This window comes from Xyrauchen texanus, chromosome 10 (genome assembly GCF_025860055.1).
Source record: "Xyrauchen texanus isolate HMW12.3.18 chromosome 10, RBS_HiC_50CHRs, whole genome shotgun sequence".
NCBI classification, from domain to species: Eukaryota; Metazoa; Chordata; class Actinopteri; order Cypriniformes; family Catostomidae; genus Xyrauchen; species Xyrauchen texanus.
The window spans coordinates 8,303,040-8,320,739 of NC_068285.1; the positions used below are offsets into that span (position 1 = coordinate 8,303,040).

A 17,700-nucleotide genomic window follows, 5' to 3' on the forward strand; every position below is an offset into this window, starting at 1 on the left:
CTGCTCAGGCCTACCGTCCTTTTAAAAATTGTATCCCCTTGCATACTTCACTCTGTCACATGGACTTGGATGTACGTCACTGCTTACATTGTGCGAGTGTCCAATACCTTTCAGAAGACAAGCAATCCACATGCAATGTGTTTAACTGGAACAACCTAAACCCTTGATTACTTGGAGCGTGTTGAAGGCTGTTTGATTTCAGAGGCTTATGTATAAATCTTGTATGTTTAATTTTCTTTCATTAGAATGAATTGTTAGACAGGATTAATCGGGATTTGCACAAATTAAAATGTTAAAATAACAATGAACACAGAGGCTATAACCGTGTGATAAACAGTTTAAGGTAGCTAAAAGTATTATGCTGTTTATATATAACTTTTTAAACTGGTTAATTGACCTAACTTCACTTCCATCATACATTAGAGTTGTGTTGGGGAAGTTCAAATATGTTTTCAGGACAAAAATTCTTAGACGTCGGGATATTTTGCAGAAATATGGACCCAAGTGCAGGGATGGTAAACAAAGAGCTTTTATGAAAAAAGAAAAACAAAATACAAACCAAAAAATCTCACAGTAAAATTAATAGAACCAATTTGAAACTAAGAAAATAAACAAGACACCAACTGGAGAAACTAGGAATGACTGACTAACCAAACTCACAAAACAAACTAACAGACACAAGAGGGTAGAAGGCACAATATGTAGAGGGAGAGCACATTAGGAACAGGTGATGACAATCAACACAACAAGGACCAGATAAGGAGGTGTGGCAAGGTGGAATGAGAAGGCAGAGTAAGGAGAGCACATGGCTGACACAAACACAAACAAAGACGTGCTCAAAACAAATGCACACATGGACCAAAACAGACAGAACTCCAGAACAAAACAAGTTGGGCAGTCCAGACTGGGTCTTGACAGTAGAAATACTTTAAAAATTTGCAAACGACTATGAGCAATCAAACATAGTGGCCATATATATTTTCTTTGTACCCAACAGCTGTGCTGAGAAGCCTTCACTAAAACTTATAGATTAACACTGTCATCTTGTCATTTCTCTCTCAGTCTGAAGGGCTGTAATCTGACAGAGAAAAGTTGTTCAGCACTGGCCTCAGATCTCAGTTCAAGCGCCTCAAGTCTGAGAGAACTGGACCTGAGTAACAATGACCTGCAGGATTCAGGAGTGAAACTGCTCTCTGATGCTCTGAAGAGTCGTCACTGTACACTTGAAATACTGAGGTCAGTGATTTTCAGTAGAAATAATCAGACAATAAATGGCTCAGTGACTGTCACAACACTTCATATCAAACTGTGGAGCATTCACTCTGTTATTACCATTTGTTTTATAAAACTGCTTTTTATCATTGTTTCTTTATTTGTTTTAGATTTGCTTCATGTAGATTCACTGGTCAGTGCTGTGAAAGTTTGTCTTCATTTCTACAATCATCAAACTCCCTGAGAGAGCTGGACCTGAGTAACAATGACCTGCAGGATTCAGGAGTGAAGCTGCTCTCTGATGCACTGAAGTGTCCTCACTGTACACTGGAGATACTGAGGTTTGTGTTTGCAGATTCATTAGTAAATTGGAATATACGTTATGAATATATTGTGGTTCATATCTGTGGTTACTTTGTACCAGTGGTCGACCGATATGGGGTTTTTAATGGCCGATACAATATCCAGAGAGCAGGGTGGGCAATAGACCGACACAAGGCCGACATATCACACAATTTATTATAGTAACAAACATACTGTAAAATTGCTAATAATAATAATAAACTCTTATTTAGCACTACATTTATTCAATTTCGCACAAAACAAAAAGATAATATTGTATTTTAAATGGTAGATAGCAGTTTCATCAGATTTCTGCTTGATCGTCACTTTTTAGTAATTTTAGTAATACATACAGTAGTCCAGCAACCATGAATGGCATGTCCACGTTAGCGATCACATTTACTCAAAAAAATACAGAATCAAACAAATTACACAAACAGTGTATAGAGAATAAGAAATGTACATAAAGCACACGTGAAGCGCTTTTATCTTTGGCTTTATCCGAAAACGTAGGCAGCTGACTTGCTACCTAAGCAGTTCATGGCTTAACTGACAGCTGTTTTGAATGAATTGAACACTTAAGGAAACTGATCTCCGAACAGTTTGAAAAGCACCTTATTTTCATCATACCCTCGTATACAGCCTCCGTAGGTAGAATTTTCCTGGTTTCGGACGCTGCCTTTAAGTTGCACTCACATGCTAATGCGGATCCATCTCCTGACAGTTTAAACAGCCTGTTTCGCCTACTTCATGATTTGTGAATGAGAGGAACTTTTGATCCTGAAGTTTTTGATTCTGGCTGATGGAATACGTGATTCAGAGGAAGATATATGATCGTTCAACAGGATGCTGGATCTGCTCAAGTTGTGTAATGTTGGTTTATTGGATATGCGCATATTTGCAGACAGTAAATTATAATAGTTTGATTGATATTTGCCTTTTTGTCACTAGACAAGACAGCTAAAAGTTACAGGGAACTGTTAAGGAGAGAGAGAGGGAGAATGAAACAGGCGAGCAATTTAACATTAAATCAAACGCGTCTGCCCCGTGGCAGTTTAATGTGGACCGTTTTAATGACACTATGTTGCACACTGGACTATTATTGTAGTTACACGAAGGCATGTAACAACAAAACAAACCGTGACTGGTCGTTTACATGTGTCAGATGCTTCACATGCAAGAAGGCGATTTTCGACGCCCTCAAATTTATTTATTTTAAATCGGCCAAATGGGGACATTTTATCGGCCAATGCTATTAAAAATTTCTGAATATTGGCCGACCACTACTATGTACTTGTGGATGGGCTCCCTCTGCTGAGTCTGGTTCCTCTCAAGTGAATCAAGTTATTCTGATTGTGACATCACAGTTCAAAATGATCACTACATTAGTTTTTGACCAGCTCTTTAGGACAATCTTCTTAAAATTTTCAGATGAGAAAGAAACTTGCTGCAGATATACAGTAGAATTTGCTTTGATACCACATACAAACAAAAACAATACACTGAAACAACAGAAAATATGATATAATGATAGTAGAGTCAGTGAGACTGCAGGCAGATGATATCAGTGGTTGCGTTATACTCTCTCATCGTCCGTCATTTTGATGGACAGGGTCATAATCTATTATTACCCGTCATTTAAATTTTCATATTTTAATTATAATAAGACATTTAATAGCTTTTATTTTCGTTCACATTTTCCTTTGTAATCATGCACTTACAGGACGAGCATACAACAGATTATGCAAAAATATTTATTTATTTATGAAGAGAACAGATGAACAACAGAGACACACGAAGTAGAATGGATGTTTTTCCCCTTCAGTGACAGTTGAGGCCACTAAAACACAACACATGAACAATGCAATATTACAAAAAACAAATACGATTCAAATATGAACAAAACATGTAAAAAATTAACTTAAAAGAACTCAATCGACAACTCGGGAGACTGATGCTGAGGCAATTGTCAGTAGATTTTGTGTCTTTGCCTCGGACAGACGACTTCTTGTGTCAGTTTTAATTTGGTTCTGGAGGCTAAACCTGCGCTCTGCTGCCACACTGAAGACTGGAATTACCAGTGCTACTTGAAGGGGGGAATCATTTTCCCATGGAAGCGATCAAAGGTTTGCAGGACTCTTTGAATGTGGGATTTCCCGATCATGCACGCAATCGCTTCACTGGAAGGAAATACTGCAGCATGCGCTCCTTCTGCACCAGTGGCGCAGCCGCGCCCCTCTGTGACCCCTAGTGGTCACTGATGCGCTCCAATGCATCCAGCCCATAGCTCTTCAATGCTAGATGCATTGAGTACGGTGTCAAGGTCAGCAATGAGGCCCTCATGCCCCGAAGGGAATCTTTTTATTATAGATTTGGTGACCTTGACGATGTGAACTCACCACCAACTGGACAGGGGCAGAAATTACAGTTACAAGTTACAATAGATCACCCTCCGTGTAATCCATCAAAATGGCGCCTGGTGGTCCCATCACAACGAGACACTTCACATTCATTCGCTTTCCCTGTGACCCAGTGGAGGAATGAGCTTTCAACCACTTGCCGTTCTGCTGAAACCATTTCAACATTCAAGAAAAAGCTGAAAACACATATTTTCTGTGAGCACCTAATCAGTCTTAAATAATGGCACTTACTATTTAAGATTTTTTTTAATTCTTGTCTGTCTCTTTCTTCTGTGCTAGCTCCTGTACTATATAGCAACACTTAGATCTTGCAGGTGCTTTTATATGACAAAGTGTTTATGTTCCTAATTTGTAAGTCACTTTGGATAAAAGCGTCTGCTTAATGACTAAATGTAGTTTATCTAACTTTTTATGTGTGATTTTAGATTATCTGACTGTTGAATGAACATTAAATTTATGTAGCGCTTTTCTGACACTACACTCAAAGCACTTTACACAGTGAACAGGAGACTCTCCTCAACCACCACTAGTGTGCAGCATCCACCTGGATGATGCGACAGCAGATATAGTGCCCCAGTACACTCACCCCACACCAGCTATTGGTGGAGAGGAGAGAGTCAATTAGTGGCTGGGGATTATTAGGAGGCCATGATTGAGAAGGGTCAATTGTGGGAATTTAGCCAGGTCACTTGGGTTATGCCCCTACTCTCTTTACAAGAAGTGCACTATGATTTTTTTTTTTTAATGACCACAGAGAGTCAGGACCTCATTTTAACATCTCATCCGAAGGACAGTGCTTTTTTACAGTATACTGTCCCCATCAATATACCTGGGCATTAGGACCAACACAGAACGCAAGGTGAGCACACCCTGGTGGCCTCCGTAATACCTAATAATATGCCTCCAGCAGCAACCTTAGATTTCCCCAGGAGGTCTCCCATCCAGGTACTGACCAGGCTCAACCTGGCTTAGCTTCAGTGGGCAACCAGTCTTGAGCTACAGGGTGATATGGCTGCTGGTAAATGTTGATTTGTGTTTGTAGATTATTTGACTGGTTATATGTTTGAGTGTAGTGTCGGAAAAGGACTACATAAATTGAATGTTCATTCAACAGTCAGATTCAAGATAGCGGCACGGTAGCACGCAGCGGCTGCTCCGGATCCAAAATGGTGCTATTTTTGTTAAATAACCCAACTTTTACGGCACATGAACATCGGAGCAACCGGTGTTTGTGTCTACCATTGCCAGACACTGCTCAAATATAGCATGATGACCTGCAGGAGGCGCTACGCGAACTCAGCTTGCTGCGGAGACCAGGCCTCCAGTCCTCGGCGTCACCTGATGCTGGTGGCCATGTGAGAGGACATTGTAAGCGGTGTGCGAGGAAGCAGAAGCACGGCAAGAGGGCGGGGGTCCATGCTAGGGTAAAAACAAACCCTAGCCAGCCGGCTCTCCCGTCTATCCTGCTCTGAAATGCTTGCTCCCTGGACAATAAACTGGACTATATCCGACTCCAGCAGGCTACACAATGTGAGTTTAGAGACTGCTGCATCTTTTTTTCATGGAGACGTGGCTCAGCGACAGAGTTCTGGACGCTGCCATTCAGCTAGACTAGCTCGCCTTGTTTTGTGCCGACAGAAATGCACCTCTGTGCAGTAATACTCGCGGTGGTGGCTTGTGTGTTTACATCAACACGGAATGGTGCAAGAACTCTATGCTAGTCTCTAGCTACTGCTCATCGCTGGTGGAGCTTGTGACTGTTAGATGTAGACCTTTTTATTTACCACGGCAATTCACCACTGTTATCATAACCGGAGTTTACATAGGCCCCACCCCCACCTCGGCTACTCGGACCACATCTCTGTTACGCTAATTCCAGCATACAGACCGCTCATCAGATGCACAAAACTGCTTCAGAAGCAGGTGAAAACCTGGCCAACAGGAGCCATCTCTGCTCTTCAGGACTGTTTTGAGAGTATTGACTGGCACATGTTCAGGGAGGCTGCAACATAAGGCGACTCTACCAACTTGGAGTAATACACAGCATCAGTGACCAGCTACATCAGTAAGTGCATTGATGATGTCACTTTTTCCAAGACCATCACCACATGCTCCAACCAGAAGCAGTGGATGACTGTGGAGGTGCGCGCGTTGCTGAGGACCTGAGACAAGGCAGCCCTAAGAACAGCAAGGGCCAAACTGTCCCGGGCCATCAGAGAGGTAAAGCGCGCACACGCCCAGAGAATCCACAGTCACTTCCAGGACATCGGTGACACGCGGCACGTGTGGAAGGGCATACAGGCCATCACCAACTACAGGACAACATCAGTTGCCTGTGACAAAGATGCCTCCCTTCCAGATGCGCTGAATGACTTCTACGTTCAGTTTGAAGTGCAGAATGACGCGAGGATGATGTGAGGAAAACTCTACGTAGAGTCAACCCACGGAAGGCTGCTGGACCAGACAACATTCCTGGCAGAGTGCTCAGAGGATGTGCAGACCAGCTGGCAGATGTTCTTACCGACATCTTCAACATCTCTCTGAGCATTGCCGTTGTTCCAACGTGCTTCAAGGCCACCACCATCGTCCCCATGCCAAAGAAGTCTTCAGTGTCCTGCCTCAATGACTACCGCCCCGTCACACTCACACCCATCATCATGAAGTGCTTCGAGAGGCCCCCTCACTAGACCCACTGCAGTTTGTGTATTGTCCAAACCGTTCAACAGACGATGCCATAGCCACCACCCTCCATCTGGCCCTCACCCACCTAGATAAAAAGGACTCTGACGTTTGAATACTGTTCATAGACTTCAGCTCAGCATTCAACACAATCATTCCCCAACAACTGATTGGAAAGCTGTACCTGCTGGGTCTGGACATCTTCCTCTGCAACTGGATCCTGGACTTCCTGACTGGGAGACCTCAGTCAGTCCGGATCGGGAACAGCATCTCCACCACCACCACACTGAGCACTGGGGCCCCCCAGGGCTGTGTGCTCAGTCCACTGCTGTTCACTCTGCTGACTCACGACTGTGCAGTAATGCACAGCTCGATTCACATCAAAAAGTTCGCTGATGACACGACCATGGTGGGTCTCATCAGCAAGAACGACGAGTCGGCATACAGAGAGGAGGTGCAGCGGCTAACATACTGGTGTAGAGCCAACAACCTGTCTCTGAATGTGGACAAAACAAAAGAGATGGTTGTTGACTTTAGGAGAGCACAGAGCGACCACTCTCTGCTGAACATCGAAGGCTCCTATGTGGAGATCGTCAAGAGCACCAAATTCCTTGGTGTTCACCTGGTGGAGAACCTCACTTGGTCCCTCAACACAAGCTCTATTACCAAGAAAGCCCAGCAGCATCTCTACTTTCTTTGAAGTCTGAGGAAAGCACATCTCCCACCCCCCATCCTCACTACATTCTATAGAGGGACTATTGAGAGCATCCTGAGCAACTGCATCACTGCCTGGTTTGGGACTTGCACCGTTTCGGACCGCAAAGCCCTGCAGAGGATAGTAAGGACAGCTGAGAAGATCATCGGGGTCGCTCTTCCCTCCATCAAAGACATTTACAAAAAACACTGCATCCACAAAGCCACCAGCATTGTGGATGACCCCACACACCCCTCACACAAACTCTTCACCCTCCTGCCGTCTGGCAAGAGGTACTGAAGCATTCGGGCCATCACGGCCAGTCTGTGTAACAGCTTCTTCCCCCAAGCCATCTGAATCCTCAATACTCAGAGACTGGTTTGACACACACACAAACATGTCCTGATTTGCACTTTAATTATTTTCACTATATAACTGGCTGCTACCTCAATAACTGTTAGTCCATAGAACACTATCTCATAGTATGTTATGTTTACATTTGGCATTTTTAGAAACTGTCATCTTTTTGCACTACTGTGTACTGTTCGGCGCTGCACTGTCTCTTACTGTGTCTATTGTCCTGTTCATTGTTAGTAATTTATTGTACTGGCCCGTACTTTTTGCACACGTTTGCACGTGCACTTTATATAGGTATTTTATTTAGTCTGTATAGTCTCATGTGGTTCTGGGTTCGCCCTATGTTGTTTAATGTAGCAACATGGTCCTAGAGGAACGCTGTCTCGTTTCGCTGTGTACTGTACTAACTGTATATGGTTGAAACGACAATAAAAACCACTTGACTTGACTTGTTTGTAGATTATCTGGCTGTATGGTGACAGAGGAAGGCTGTTGTTCTGTGGCATCAGCTCTGAGATCAAATCCCTCACACCTGAAAGAGCTGGATCTTAGCTACAATCACCCAGGAGAATCAGGAGCCAGGCTGCTCTCTGAAAGACGCAACGATCCAAACTGCACACTGGACAAACTTAAGTATGTTGAGCTGTAAAACCCTGTTTATACCCATATTAACCCCTTAAACCCAGACCCTAATTGGTCTTGAATTTATTGAATGGTCAGTGAACTCACTGGAATATCACCTGTATTTATTCCTTTTAAAAAAAAATCCCTAACAAATACACACAGAAGACATATATTTTTAGTGTTTCATTAGAATGAGGACATTTTTGTAATCAATAAATTTTATCAGAATATTATTTTCTATTCATTTTAGGAAGAAATTTCACAATCTTTAAGCATCTGTCACTTAACTCTTTCACACTTACTGGTGCATATTTGTGATGGTTTATGACTGGCCCCCTTAGAGTAGCATCACACATTTGTGTTTCTGCAACAGTCAGTGATGTCGGATTCAAACCGGTTTTCATGCAAACACTAAACTGCACTGCCCAAGTGCCTGTAATTCATATTCACACAAACTGATACTCATACAGTCTTTTCAAGCACATGGTATGATTATTTAATGACATAGACTTCCAATGGTCACAAAAGTACTACTATAAAAGTTTACAGCTCTTATACAAACAGTCAACACAAAATTGAGATCACTGATCCTCACAGCCATGTCTGTTTACATTAGGTGGTCATTCCGTTGTCAATCATAAGTAACTCAAACAGCAATTCAATATTATTTTCAAGCACGCAGTACACTCATTGAAACAGACAGCCAAATTGTCGCAAAACATCACAATAACAGACAACAGCTCACCTATATACAGTCAAAACATCATGGAAAAGTGATCATTCCAGTCCAGCCATCTTTGTTTACATTAGGTGGCAATGTGTTTGACACACACACACACACACACACACATGTTGGTACTCCTATCATAATGAGGACTCTCCATAGACATAATGATTTTTATACTGTACAAACTATCCCTGATAGCACTCGTACATCGACCAGACGTCTATTTGATGTTTGTTTACATCTTAACAACATCTATTTTACATTGTTTGCTGATCTGCAATACGATTGTCAATAAGACATTCAGCAGATGTCTTTGAGACATTTATGATTTAGAATGTTGTAAATCTGATATTTGTAATATCTTTAGTAAATGTTGCTTTCCAGATGAAAAGATCTAAAACAGACATCAGAGACGTACGTATATTAAACCTGTAAACACACACAGCCATAAACATTGGTACTCTTATCATTATGTGGACTCTCCATATACATAATGATTTGTATAATATATATATTATATCCCCTAAACCCAACCCTCACGTAAACCTTTTAGATTTTTACATTTTCAAAAAAATATTTATGTACATTTAAATTACAAGGACACTAGAGATGTCCTCAAACCACATTTATAGCATAATACCTTCGTAACTACTAGTGCATAACCTAATAAAACCACCAAACACACACACAGTGTACAGACAGACCGTATTGCTGATTTTTGACAATATACAACCTCAGATGAACAACAACATATGACATTACAACGTGTCAATAATTATTTAACAAAAATAAATCCAAAATGGATAAGTCATGTGTGAAAAACTAAGTTCACCTTATGATTCAATAGATTGTAGAACCACTTTTTGCAGCAATAACTTCAAGTAATCATTTTCTGTAGGAATTTTGGGCCACTCTTCTTTACAACGTTTCTTCAGTTCATTGAGGTTTGCAGGCATTTGATTATGCACAGCTCTATTAAGGTCCCGCAACAGCATTTCAGTCGGGTTGAGGTCTGGACTTTGACTGGGCCATTGCAAAACCTTGATTCTTTTCTTTTCCAGCCATTCTGTTGTAGATTTGCTGGTGTGCTTGGGATCATTGTCCTGTTGCATGACCCAATTTCAGCCAAGCTTTAGCTGTCGGACAGATCACATTTGACTCTAGAATACTTTGTATACAGAGGAGTTCATGGTCGACTCAATGACTGCAAGGTCCTGTGTGTTTTTGTGTGTGTGTTGCAAAACAAGCCCAAATCATCACCCCTCCACCACTGTGCTTGACAGTTGGAATGAGGTGTATTTGCTGATATGCTGTGTTTGGTTTTCGCCAAATGTGGTGCTGTGCATTATGGCCAAACAGCTCCATTTTGGTCTCTTCTGTCCAAAGGATATTGTTCCAGAAGTCTTGTTGTTTGTTCAGATGCAACTTTGCAAACCTAAGCCGTGCTGCTATGTTCTTTTTAGAGAGAAGAGGCTTTCCCTGGCAAACCTTCCAAACTAACCATACTTGTTCAGTCTTTTTCTAATTGTACTGTTGTGAACTTTAACATTTAACATGCTAACTGAGGCCAGTAGAGTCTGAGATGTAACTCTTGGGTTTTTTGCCATTTCTCTGAGCATTGCACGGTCTGACCTTGGAGTGAATTTGCTGGGACGTCCACTCCTGGGAAGATTGGCAACTGTCTTGAATGTTTTAATCTTTCTCACTGTAGAATGATGGACTTTAAATTGTTTGGAAATGGCCTTATAACCCTTCCCAGATTGATGAGCAGCAAAAATTACTTCTCTAAGATCATTGCTGATGTCTTTCTTCCTTAGCATTGTGTTAACACACACCTGAATGCTCCAGACCAGCAAACTGATAAAACTTCAGCTTTTATAGAGGTGGTCACACTTGCTGATGATCAATTAATCAAGGCCATTTGTTTTGCAGTACCTGGCTACTACTTAGCCTCTTAATTCCTATGGAAGCAGTAAGGGTGTACTTAGTATTTCACACATGGCTTCTCCATTTTGGCTTTATTTTTTTTAAATAAATCATGACATGGTGTCATATTTCATGTGTTGTTGTTCATCTGAGGTTTTATTTACCTAATTTTAAGACCTGCTAAGGACCAAGTGATTTTTATTATGTCCTGATAAATAAAACCATAGAATTCAAGGAGGTTGTACTTTCTTTTTCCCATGACTGTATATATCAATGTATAAAAGAGGAATTAAAACAAATACAATACAGTAGACAAAACCCATTTGTTTATATGCTTAGTATTTACAGTATTTTCAAAAAAATATTTTTAGCTATTAATGTTTTGAAATGACAAATCAAGAATTCAGTATATTACTTGTCTACACTGTGAAATGTCACGTGACCTCATTCTAACAGATTTTGCATTCTTTTGATATTTTGTGTGTGGACATAACTCACTCTGGGGGGCATTCAAGGGAATTCTGAACCTACTCATGAAAAGGGGAAAAAAAATATAATGGTATTGATTTAGAAAAAAAAACTTGAGTCTCTGATATTGCTGCATGAAGGTGTTTATCGAAACGTTTTGTACATATTTAAACATTATTTAAATTATATTTGCAGTGTATTATGCACACTTTCATGCATAGTTCTGCATGTCAACAAAATATGAGACACAAAAGTTTAAACTATTGAGGGGGTGCTCCGATTCAAAAAATTAATGCCTGATATCCCCTGAAGGACCCCCCTGCAATCTTATCGTAAAGTTTTAGCAATCATAAAATCATAAAGCCCAACAAATCACCCCCATCAATGACATTATCGTAAAGTGTTACTAGATTCCCCTTTCATGTCTCTAAAGTGATATTTGGACAATTTTGGCACCATTTAATGTTTGCCCTAAATGCACTACAATTAAAAATATTTAAGCAGTAAAACAAAACAAGAATACAAATATTTATTGTATCTAACAAAAGAAATTTTTTTAAAGCATTTTCCACATATTTAAACATTATTTCCATGATATTTGCTCATTGGTCTGCAAAAATATGAGACTCTGTTCCTAGATTAGTGTCACATAAGACCCCACCCGAATCTTATTTAACAGTGTTCGCTATTAGAATTATAAACTCCAACAAATTACCCCCTATTAAGAACATTATTATCAGGGTTACTAATCACTAAATCCATCCATCCATCTTCTAAAGCCAACTGTCCTATGCAGGGTCACGTGTGCTGGAGCCTATCCAGCTGTCTCGGGCCACAATCACTAAGTCATAATCCCCAACTCATAGCCAAGATTCCCACCTGTCCTTTTCAGTGCTTTTGGGCTTTAGTTGTCCAAGAGATGACTTGAGGGGAGTCCCCTAAATACAGAAAAGGTGACAAAGGGCAAATTTTATTAAAAACCCTTGTTATTAATGACACCTGAAGTGAACTGCAGCAGCTACCTGTTGCTTGTGATTGCACACTAGTACATACTACATCGCACATCGGTGGCTTTTCATCTGTTCTTAAAAATATAATCACACGTTTTGTCAAACACGTCTTTGTCTAATTTCTTGTCATAAAATATATCACTCTGAGAAGTCTTACAGGTCGCCCTCTACAGTGGCTGGTACATCAGCAAAATTACCCGCCACTGTGCATGAAAAATCTGCATTTGGCAGGTTTTCATGTCAAAACTTGTTCACCAGGAGTAGGCTGTATGACAAATTCATGAGAAAGGAATTCATAACAGTGTCATTAACTTCAAGCTTTGCAATCACACAAACACTTTCTGCAGGAAAATTATATCTAGGAAGTTTTAAAAATCATGTGTTGGTGAATGGTGAGGTTCCCGACCCCTGCCGTAACAGAAAACAGTACTTGAGAAAACACCAATAAATAAACTGCAAATTAATGATCATTGTTTTCAAATAGGTATTGTTTACAATCAAACTAAGTTACAAAAGCAACCAATCACTGAATCAAATGAATAACTAAACTGTTAATTTGGGCAGTAATCATTACAAAGTATTAGTATTTTATTTAGATTAAAAGTGTTGCTAATCACATTTACATTTATGCATTTGGCAGACGCTTTTATCCAAAGCGACTTACAGTGCACTTATTACAGGGACAATCCCCCCGGAGCAACCTGGAGTTAAGTGCCTTGCTCAAGGACACAATGGTGGTGGCTGTGGGGATCAAACCAGCAACCTTCTGCTTACCAGTTATGTGCTTTAGCCCACTATGCCACCACCACTCCATTAATCACCCCAGAGTTACAAGTGTGAAACGTTACTTTACTGGAGGTTAAAAGCGGGGTTAAAAGACAATAACCCAGGGTTAAGTGCAGTGTGAAAGCACTTGAGTTTATTGTTGGTGGGATGTTGTGTGTATGTATTGCAGGGGTGTCAAACTCAGTTCCTGGACCCCTCACACCCCTCATGTGTTGTAAGACTGTCAGTGGATTGAAATATTGAATCACGATTAATCACATATTTGTTTTGTTGTTAGTGTTAACACATTCAGTTCCAGGAAAATTAAATAACAGTCCTGTGTGTCATTATTAGATTCAGTAATGTGTGTGGATGATGCTCGTGATGTAGATTTATGCAACAGTGCTCTTAACTCGTCTCACTCGCACATAAAACAACAGATTGTTTATTTCTCAAACTGCATCAAAACACACGGGAAATGCAAACAGTGAACCCTCCATAAATGTGACATTATTCAATAATAAAACAAGGAATCAGCATTTCTTGTGATCTTCATTTATTTTGCTTAAAATTTGGAAATGACTTGTTTTGAATCTTGGAGAGTGAGAGAGAGAGAACGAGAGAGAGAGAGAGAGAGAGAGGAGAGCGAGAGAGAGATGCTATAAAATAACTTGCAGCACTTTGAAGTTAATTTTCTAGAACTGTACGACTGTAAAGTAGTTCATGTTTGTTGATCTCGTTACAGTTTCATATCAAAGAATACAGTCTATACACAAGATTCACAGAGTCGTACAGTGTAGACATTGATCAAGAAAACAAATAAATATTCAAACAATGTTTCATTTGTATTTCATCACAGATGTGTAAATTGTGTTTCAGGTGAGCTGAATGTGATGTCATCATTTGTGTGTGTTTGTGTTTTTATAGTGTGGATCATGGAGGAGAGTTCAGGATTACAGCAGGACTACACAAATGTAGGTCTACACACACACAAAAACACACACACACACACACACACACACACACACACTGACACAAACACACACACACACACACACTGGTTCAGTGATTGTTGTGTTTTAAGTGTTTTTTTCTCTTCTTGTGTTCAGATGTCTGTGATCTCACACTGGATTCAAACACTCACTCACACACACACACTCACACACACACTCACACATACACACACACACACACACACACACACACACAGGTTTAGTGATTGTTGTGTTTTAAGTGTTTTTTTCTCTTCTTGTGTTCAGATGTCTGTGATCTCACACTGGATTCAAACACAGTAAACACTGAACTCATTCTGTCTGAGGGGAACAGGAAGGTGACACATGTGAGAGAGCGTCAGTCATATCCTGATCATCCAGAGAGATTTAATGTGGATCCTCAGGTTCTGTGTAGAGAGAGTCTGACTGGACGCTGTTACTGGGAGACTCAATGGAGTGGATTGGCTGTTATATCAGTGTCATATAAAGAAATCCGCAGGAAAGGAAAGAGTGATGACTGTGTGTTTGGACTACAATGTAAACTCCTGGAGTCTGTGGTGCTTTAATGACACATTCACTGTCTGGCACAATAAAAACAGAACTGACATACGTCCCCCTTCACACGACTGTAAGAGAGTAGGAGTGTATGTGGACTGTCCGGCCGGCACTCTGTCCTTCTACAGCGTCTCTGACACACACACACTCACACACTTACACACACTCAACACCACATTCACTCGACCCCTCTATGCTGGATTTGCAGTTGATCTTGATTCCTCAGTGTGTCTGTGTTAAATTGATCATCAGAGACACACACACACACACAACTGGATGAGTGAAATATACTCACTGTATCTCACATCAACACAACTCCAAACTCTTTCTAGAAATCATTTCATCAATTAAACTGATTGAATTCAATACAATGACAGTACTTTGTGCTTCACTGTGATGTGATTGAAGTTATTTACTATCAAATTAAATAATAATAAAAAATAAACAGTTTTGAAATCCAATATGGCGTCATGTTTTTAAAATCCCAAATACTTCAAATGAGTAAATCAGTCTATATATGAACTCTTTATTAAACACACGGCACATTCAGATACGCATTGTTTTATTTATACAAAATAAACATTTACAAATACAGAATTCTTGTGATTTTTCTACAGTATATAAATCTTACAGTTTTTGCCCGTTTCTTGAACACTATAGACCCATGCTTAGACTAAAGTAACACAACTTGAAGCTTTTGTTACCATACCTCAAACACATGTACCCATACCTTAAACAAAAGCACTGCTTTGCACTCTAGTTGCAATTCTGCAACACACTTACTCCTTTATGCAACACACTTGGTCCTGCATACTCCATTTCATACATAAGACACTTCGTTCAAAAATTAAATCTCAGGGTGCCATTTGGAAAACACATGTATCCAAAATACAAAACACATCGGGTAATTGCAACCACTCAAATACACACCTGAAGGCACTTACTTGCAAAACTGAACACCAATCAGCCAGCTACAAAAAGCCCTCAGTTTAGCCATTTCAAGAACTTTGCAAGCATGGATGGAGGGATAGCAAGAGGCAGCGGTAGAGGAAGAGGAGGACAAGGTCAAGGTCGAAGAGGCCATGCACGGACCGATATTTCTGATAATATAAGAGCAACTTTGGTGGACCATGTCATCAACCATGGTCTGACTATGAGGGAAGCTGGGCAGAGAGTCCACCCCCATCTAAGCCGCTTCACAGTGGCATCTGTAATAAGAACATTCCGACTAGAAAACAGGTATGTCTTCACATCTCTACCTTCTACTCTACTCAGATGGTATTTCTCTAGAATGACTAGAAGACCTTCTGGGGGAGGACGCCAACGCATGTTCACACAACAGCAGGAACTTGCCGTTGTGGACCTAGTGAGGGCGGACAATGCCATCCGTCTCTACCAGCTACGACAGAAAATACTTGCAGACAGGCAAGTGTTCAACAACATAAACCATATGAGCATCACCACCATCAGACGCATCTTGGGAAAACACAACATCACCATGAAGCAGCTCTACAGGGTCGCATTTGAGAGGAACAGTGCCAGGGTCAAAGGACTTCGAGCTGAATATGTACGGGTAAGTGTAACTGTCCTTTACATTTACAATACAGTATTGGTGAAATCCAGTAGCAGCTGAATATGTACCATATCAGTACCACATGGATCCATTCGGAGAGCTACACAGGTACCTGTGTGATGGGGTGAGGGTTCTGTATGTGTAGCACTGTAGTGCAGTAATATGTTTTTTGTTTTGTTACAGAGAATCTTGATCATGGATGGAGCAGCACAGCCTCATTAATTCATTTTCATTGATGAAGCTGGATTCGACCTGAGCAAAACAAGATGACGGGGTCGTAATGTAATTTGCCAAAGGGCAATTGTGCGCGTCCCGGGGCAGCGCGGGGGAAATATCACATTGTGTGCCCGCCATAAGCCTTCGAGGGCTTCTGCGTTATCATGCAAAACTAGGTCCATAAAAAAGCCAACATATACTCACATTTCTAGATGCTCTCCATAATATAGTTACATTCACATTTTACATTTAATCATTTGGCAGACGCTTTTATCCAAAGCAACTAACAAAAGAGGAAAAAACATCAGCGAATCATCTTAGGGAGACAGTGGTACAAAAAGTGCCATATTACATAGTTTCACTATCATCAGAATAGTATACAAAACAGATTTAAGTGCAACAAGAAATGTAAATATAATATAATATATATATATATATATATATATATATATATATTATAATTTTTTATTTTTATTTTTTTTAGTGACTGGTTAAGTGCTTTTGAAAAGATGTGTTTTTAGCCGTTTTTTGAAGATAGAGAGTGAGTTAGCTTCCCGGATTGAGTTGGGAAGGTCATTCCACCACCGTGGTATGATGAAACTGAAAGTCCGGGAAAGTGTTTTGGTGCCTCTTTGTTTTGGTACGACAAGGCGACGTTCCTTAGCCGACCGCAGGCTTCTGGTGGGAATGTAGCTCTGCATAAATGTTTTTAGGTATGCTGGAGCAGACCCAGTGACTGTTTTGTATGCCAGCATCAGGGCCTTGAATTTAATACGTGCATGAACCGGCAGCCAGTGGAGAGAGACAAAGAGTGGTGTAACGTGCTCTCTTGGGCTCATTAAAGACCAGACGTGCTGCTGCATTCTGGATCATTTGCAGAGGTCTAATAGCACATGCAGGAAGGTCTGCAATGAGAGCGTTACAGTAGTCCAGTCTAGTTATGACAAGGGACTGAACGAGCAGTTGTGTGGCATGTACAGAGAGGAAGTGTCTTATCTTCCTGATATTGTAGTGTAAATCTACATGATCTTGCAGTTTTTGAAATGTGGTCTGTGAAATTTAGCTCATCATCAATGGTTACCCCTAGATTTCTGACCATTTTGGAAGGCGAAACTGTAGTTGGATCCAGCTGCACGGTGA

The 17,700-nt window shown here is 40.6% G+C and overlaps 1 protein-coding gene across 1 annotated transcript in view; it reads left to right on the plus strand.

Moving 5' to 3' along the window:
- Window positions 1-17,700, plus strand: part of LOC127650797 (uncharacterized) — a 66,164-nt gene that overhangs the window by 12,261 nt on the left and 36,203 nt on the right. Inside the window, 7 exon segments of the mRNA XM_052136435.1 lie at window positions 1,063-1,236; window positions 1,383-1,553; window positions 8,164-8,337; window positions 14,152-14,198; window positions 14,484-14,746; window positions 14,748-14,998; window positions 16,047-16,344. Of these exon segments, the coding sequence (XP_051992395.1) occupies window positions 1,063-1,236; window positions 1,383-1,553; window positions 8,164-8,337; window positions 14,152-14,198; window positions 14,484-14,746; window positions 14,748-14,998; window positions 16,047-16,344 (1,378 nt within the window).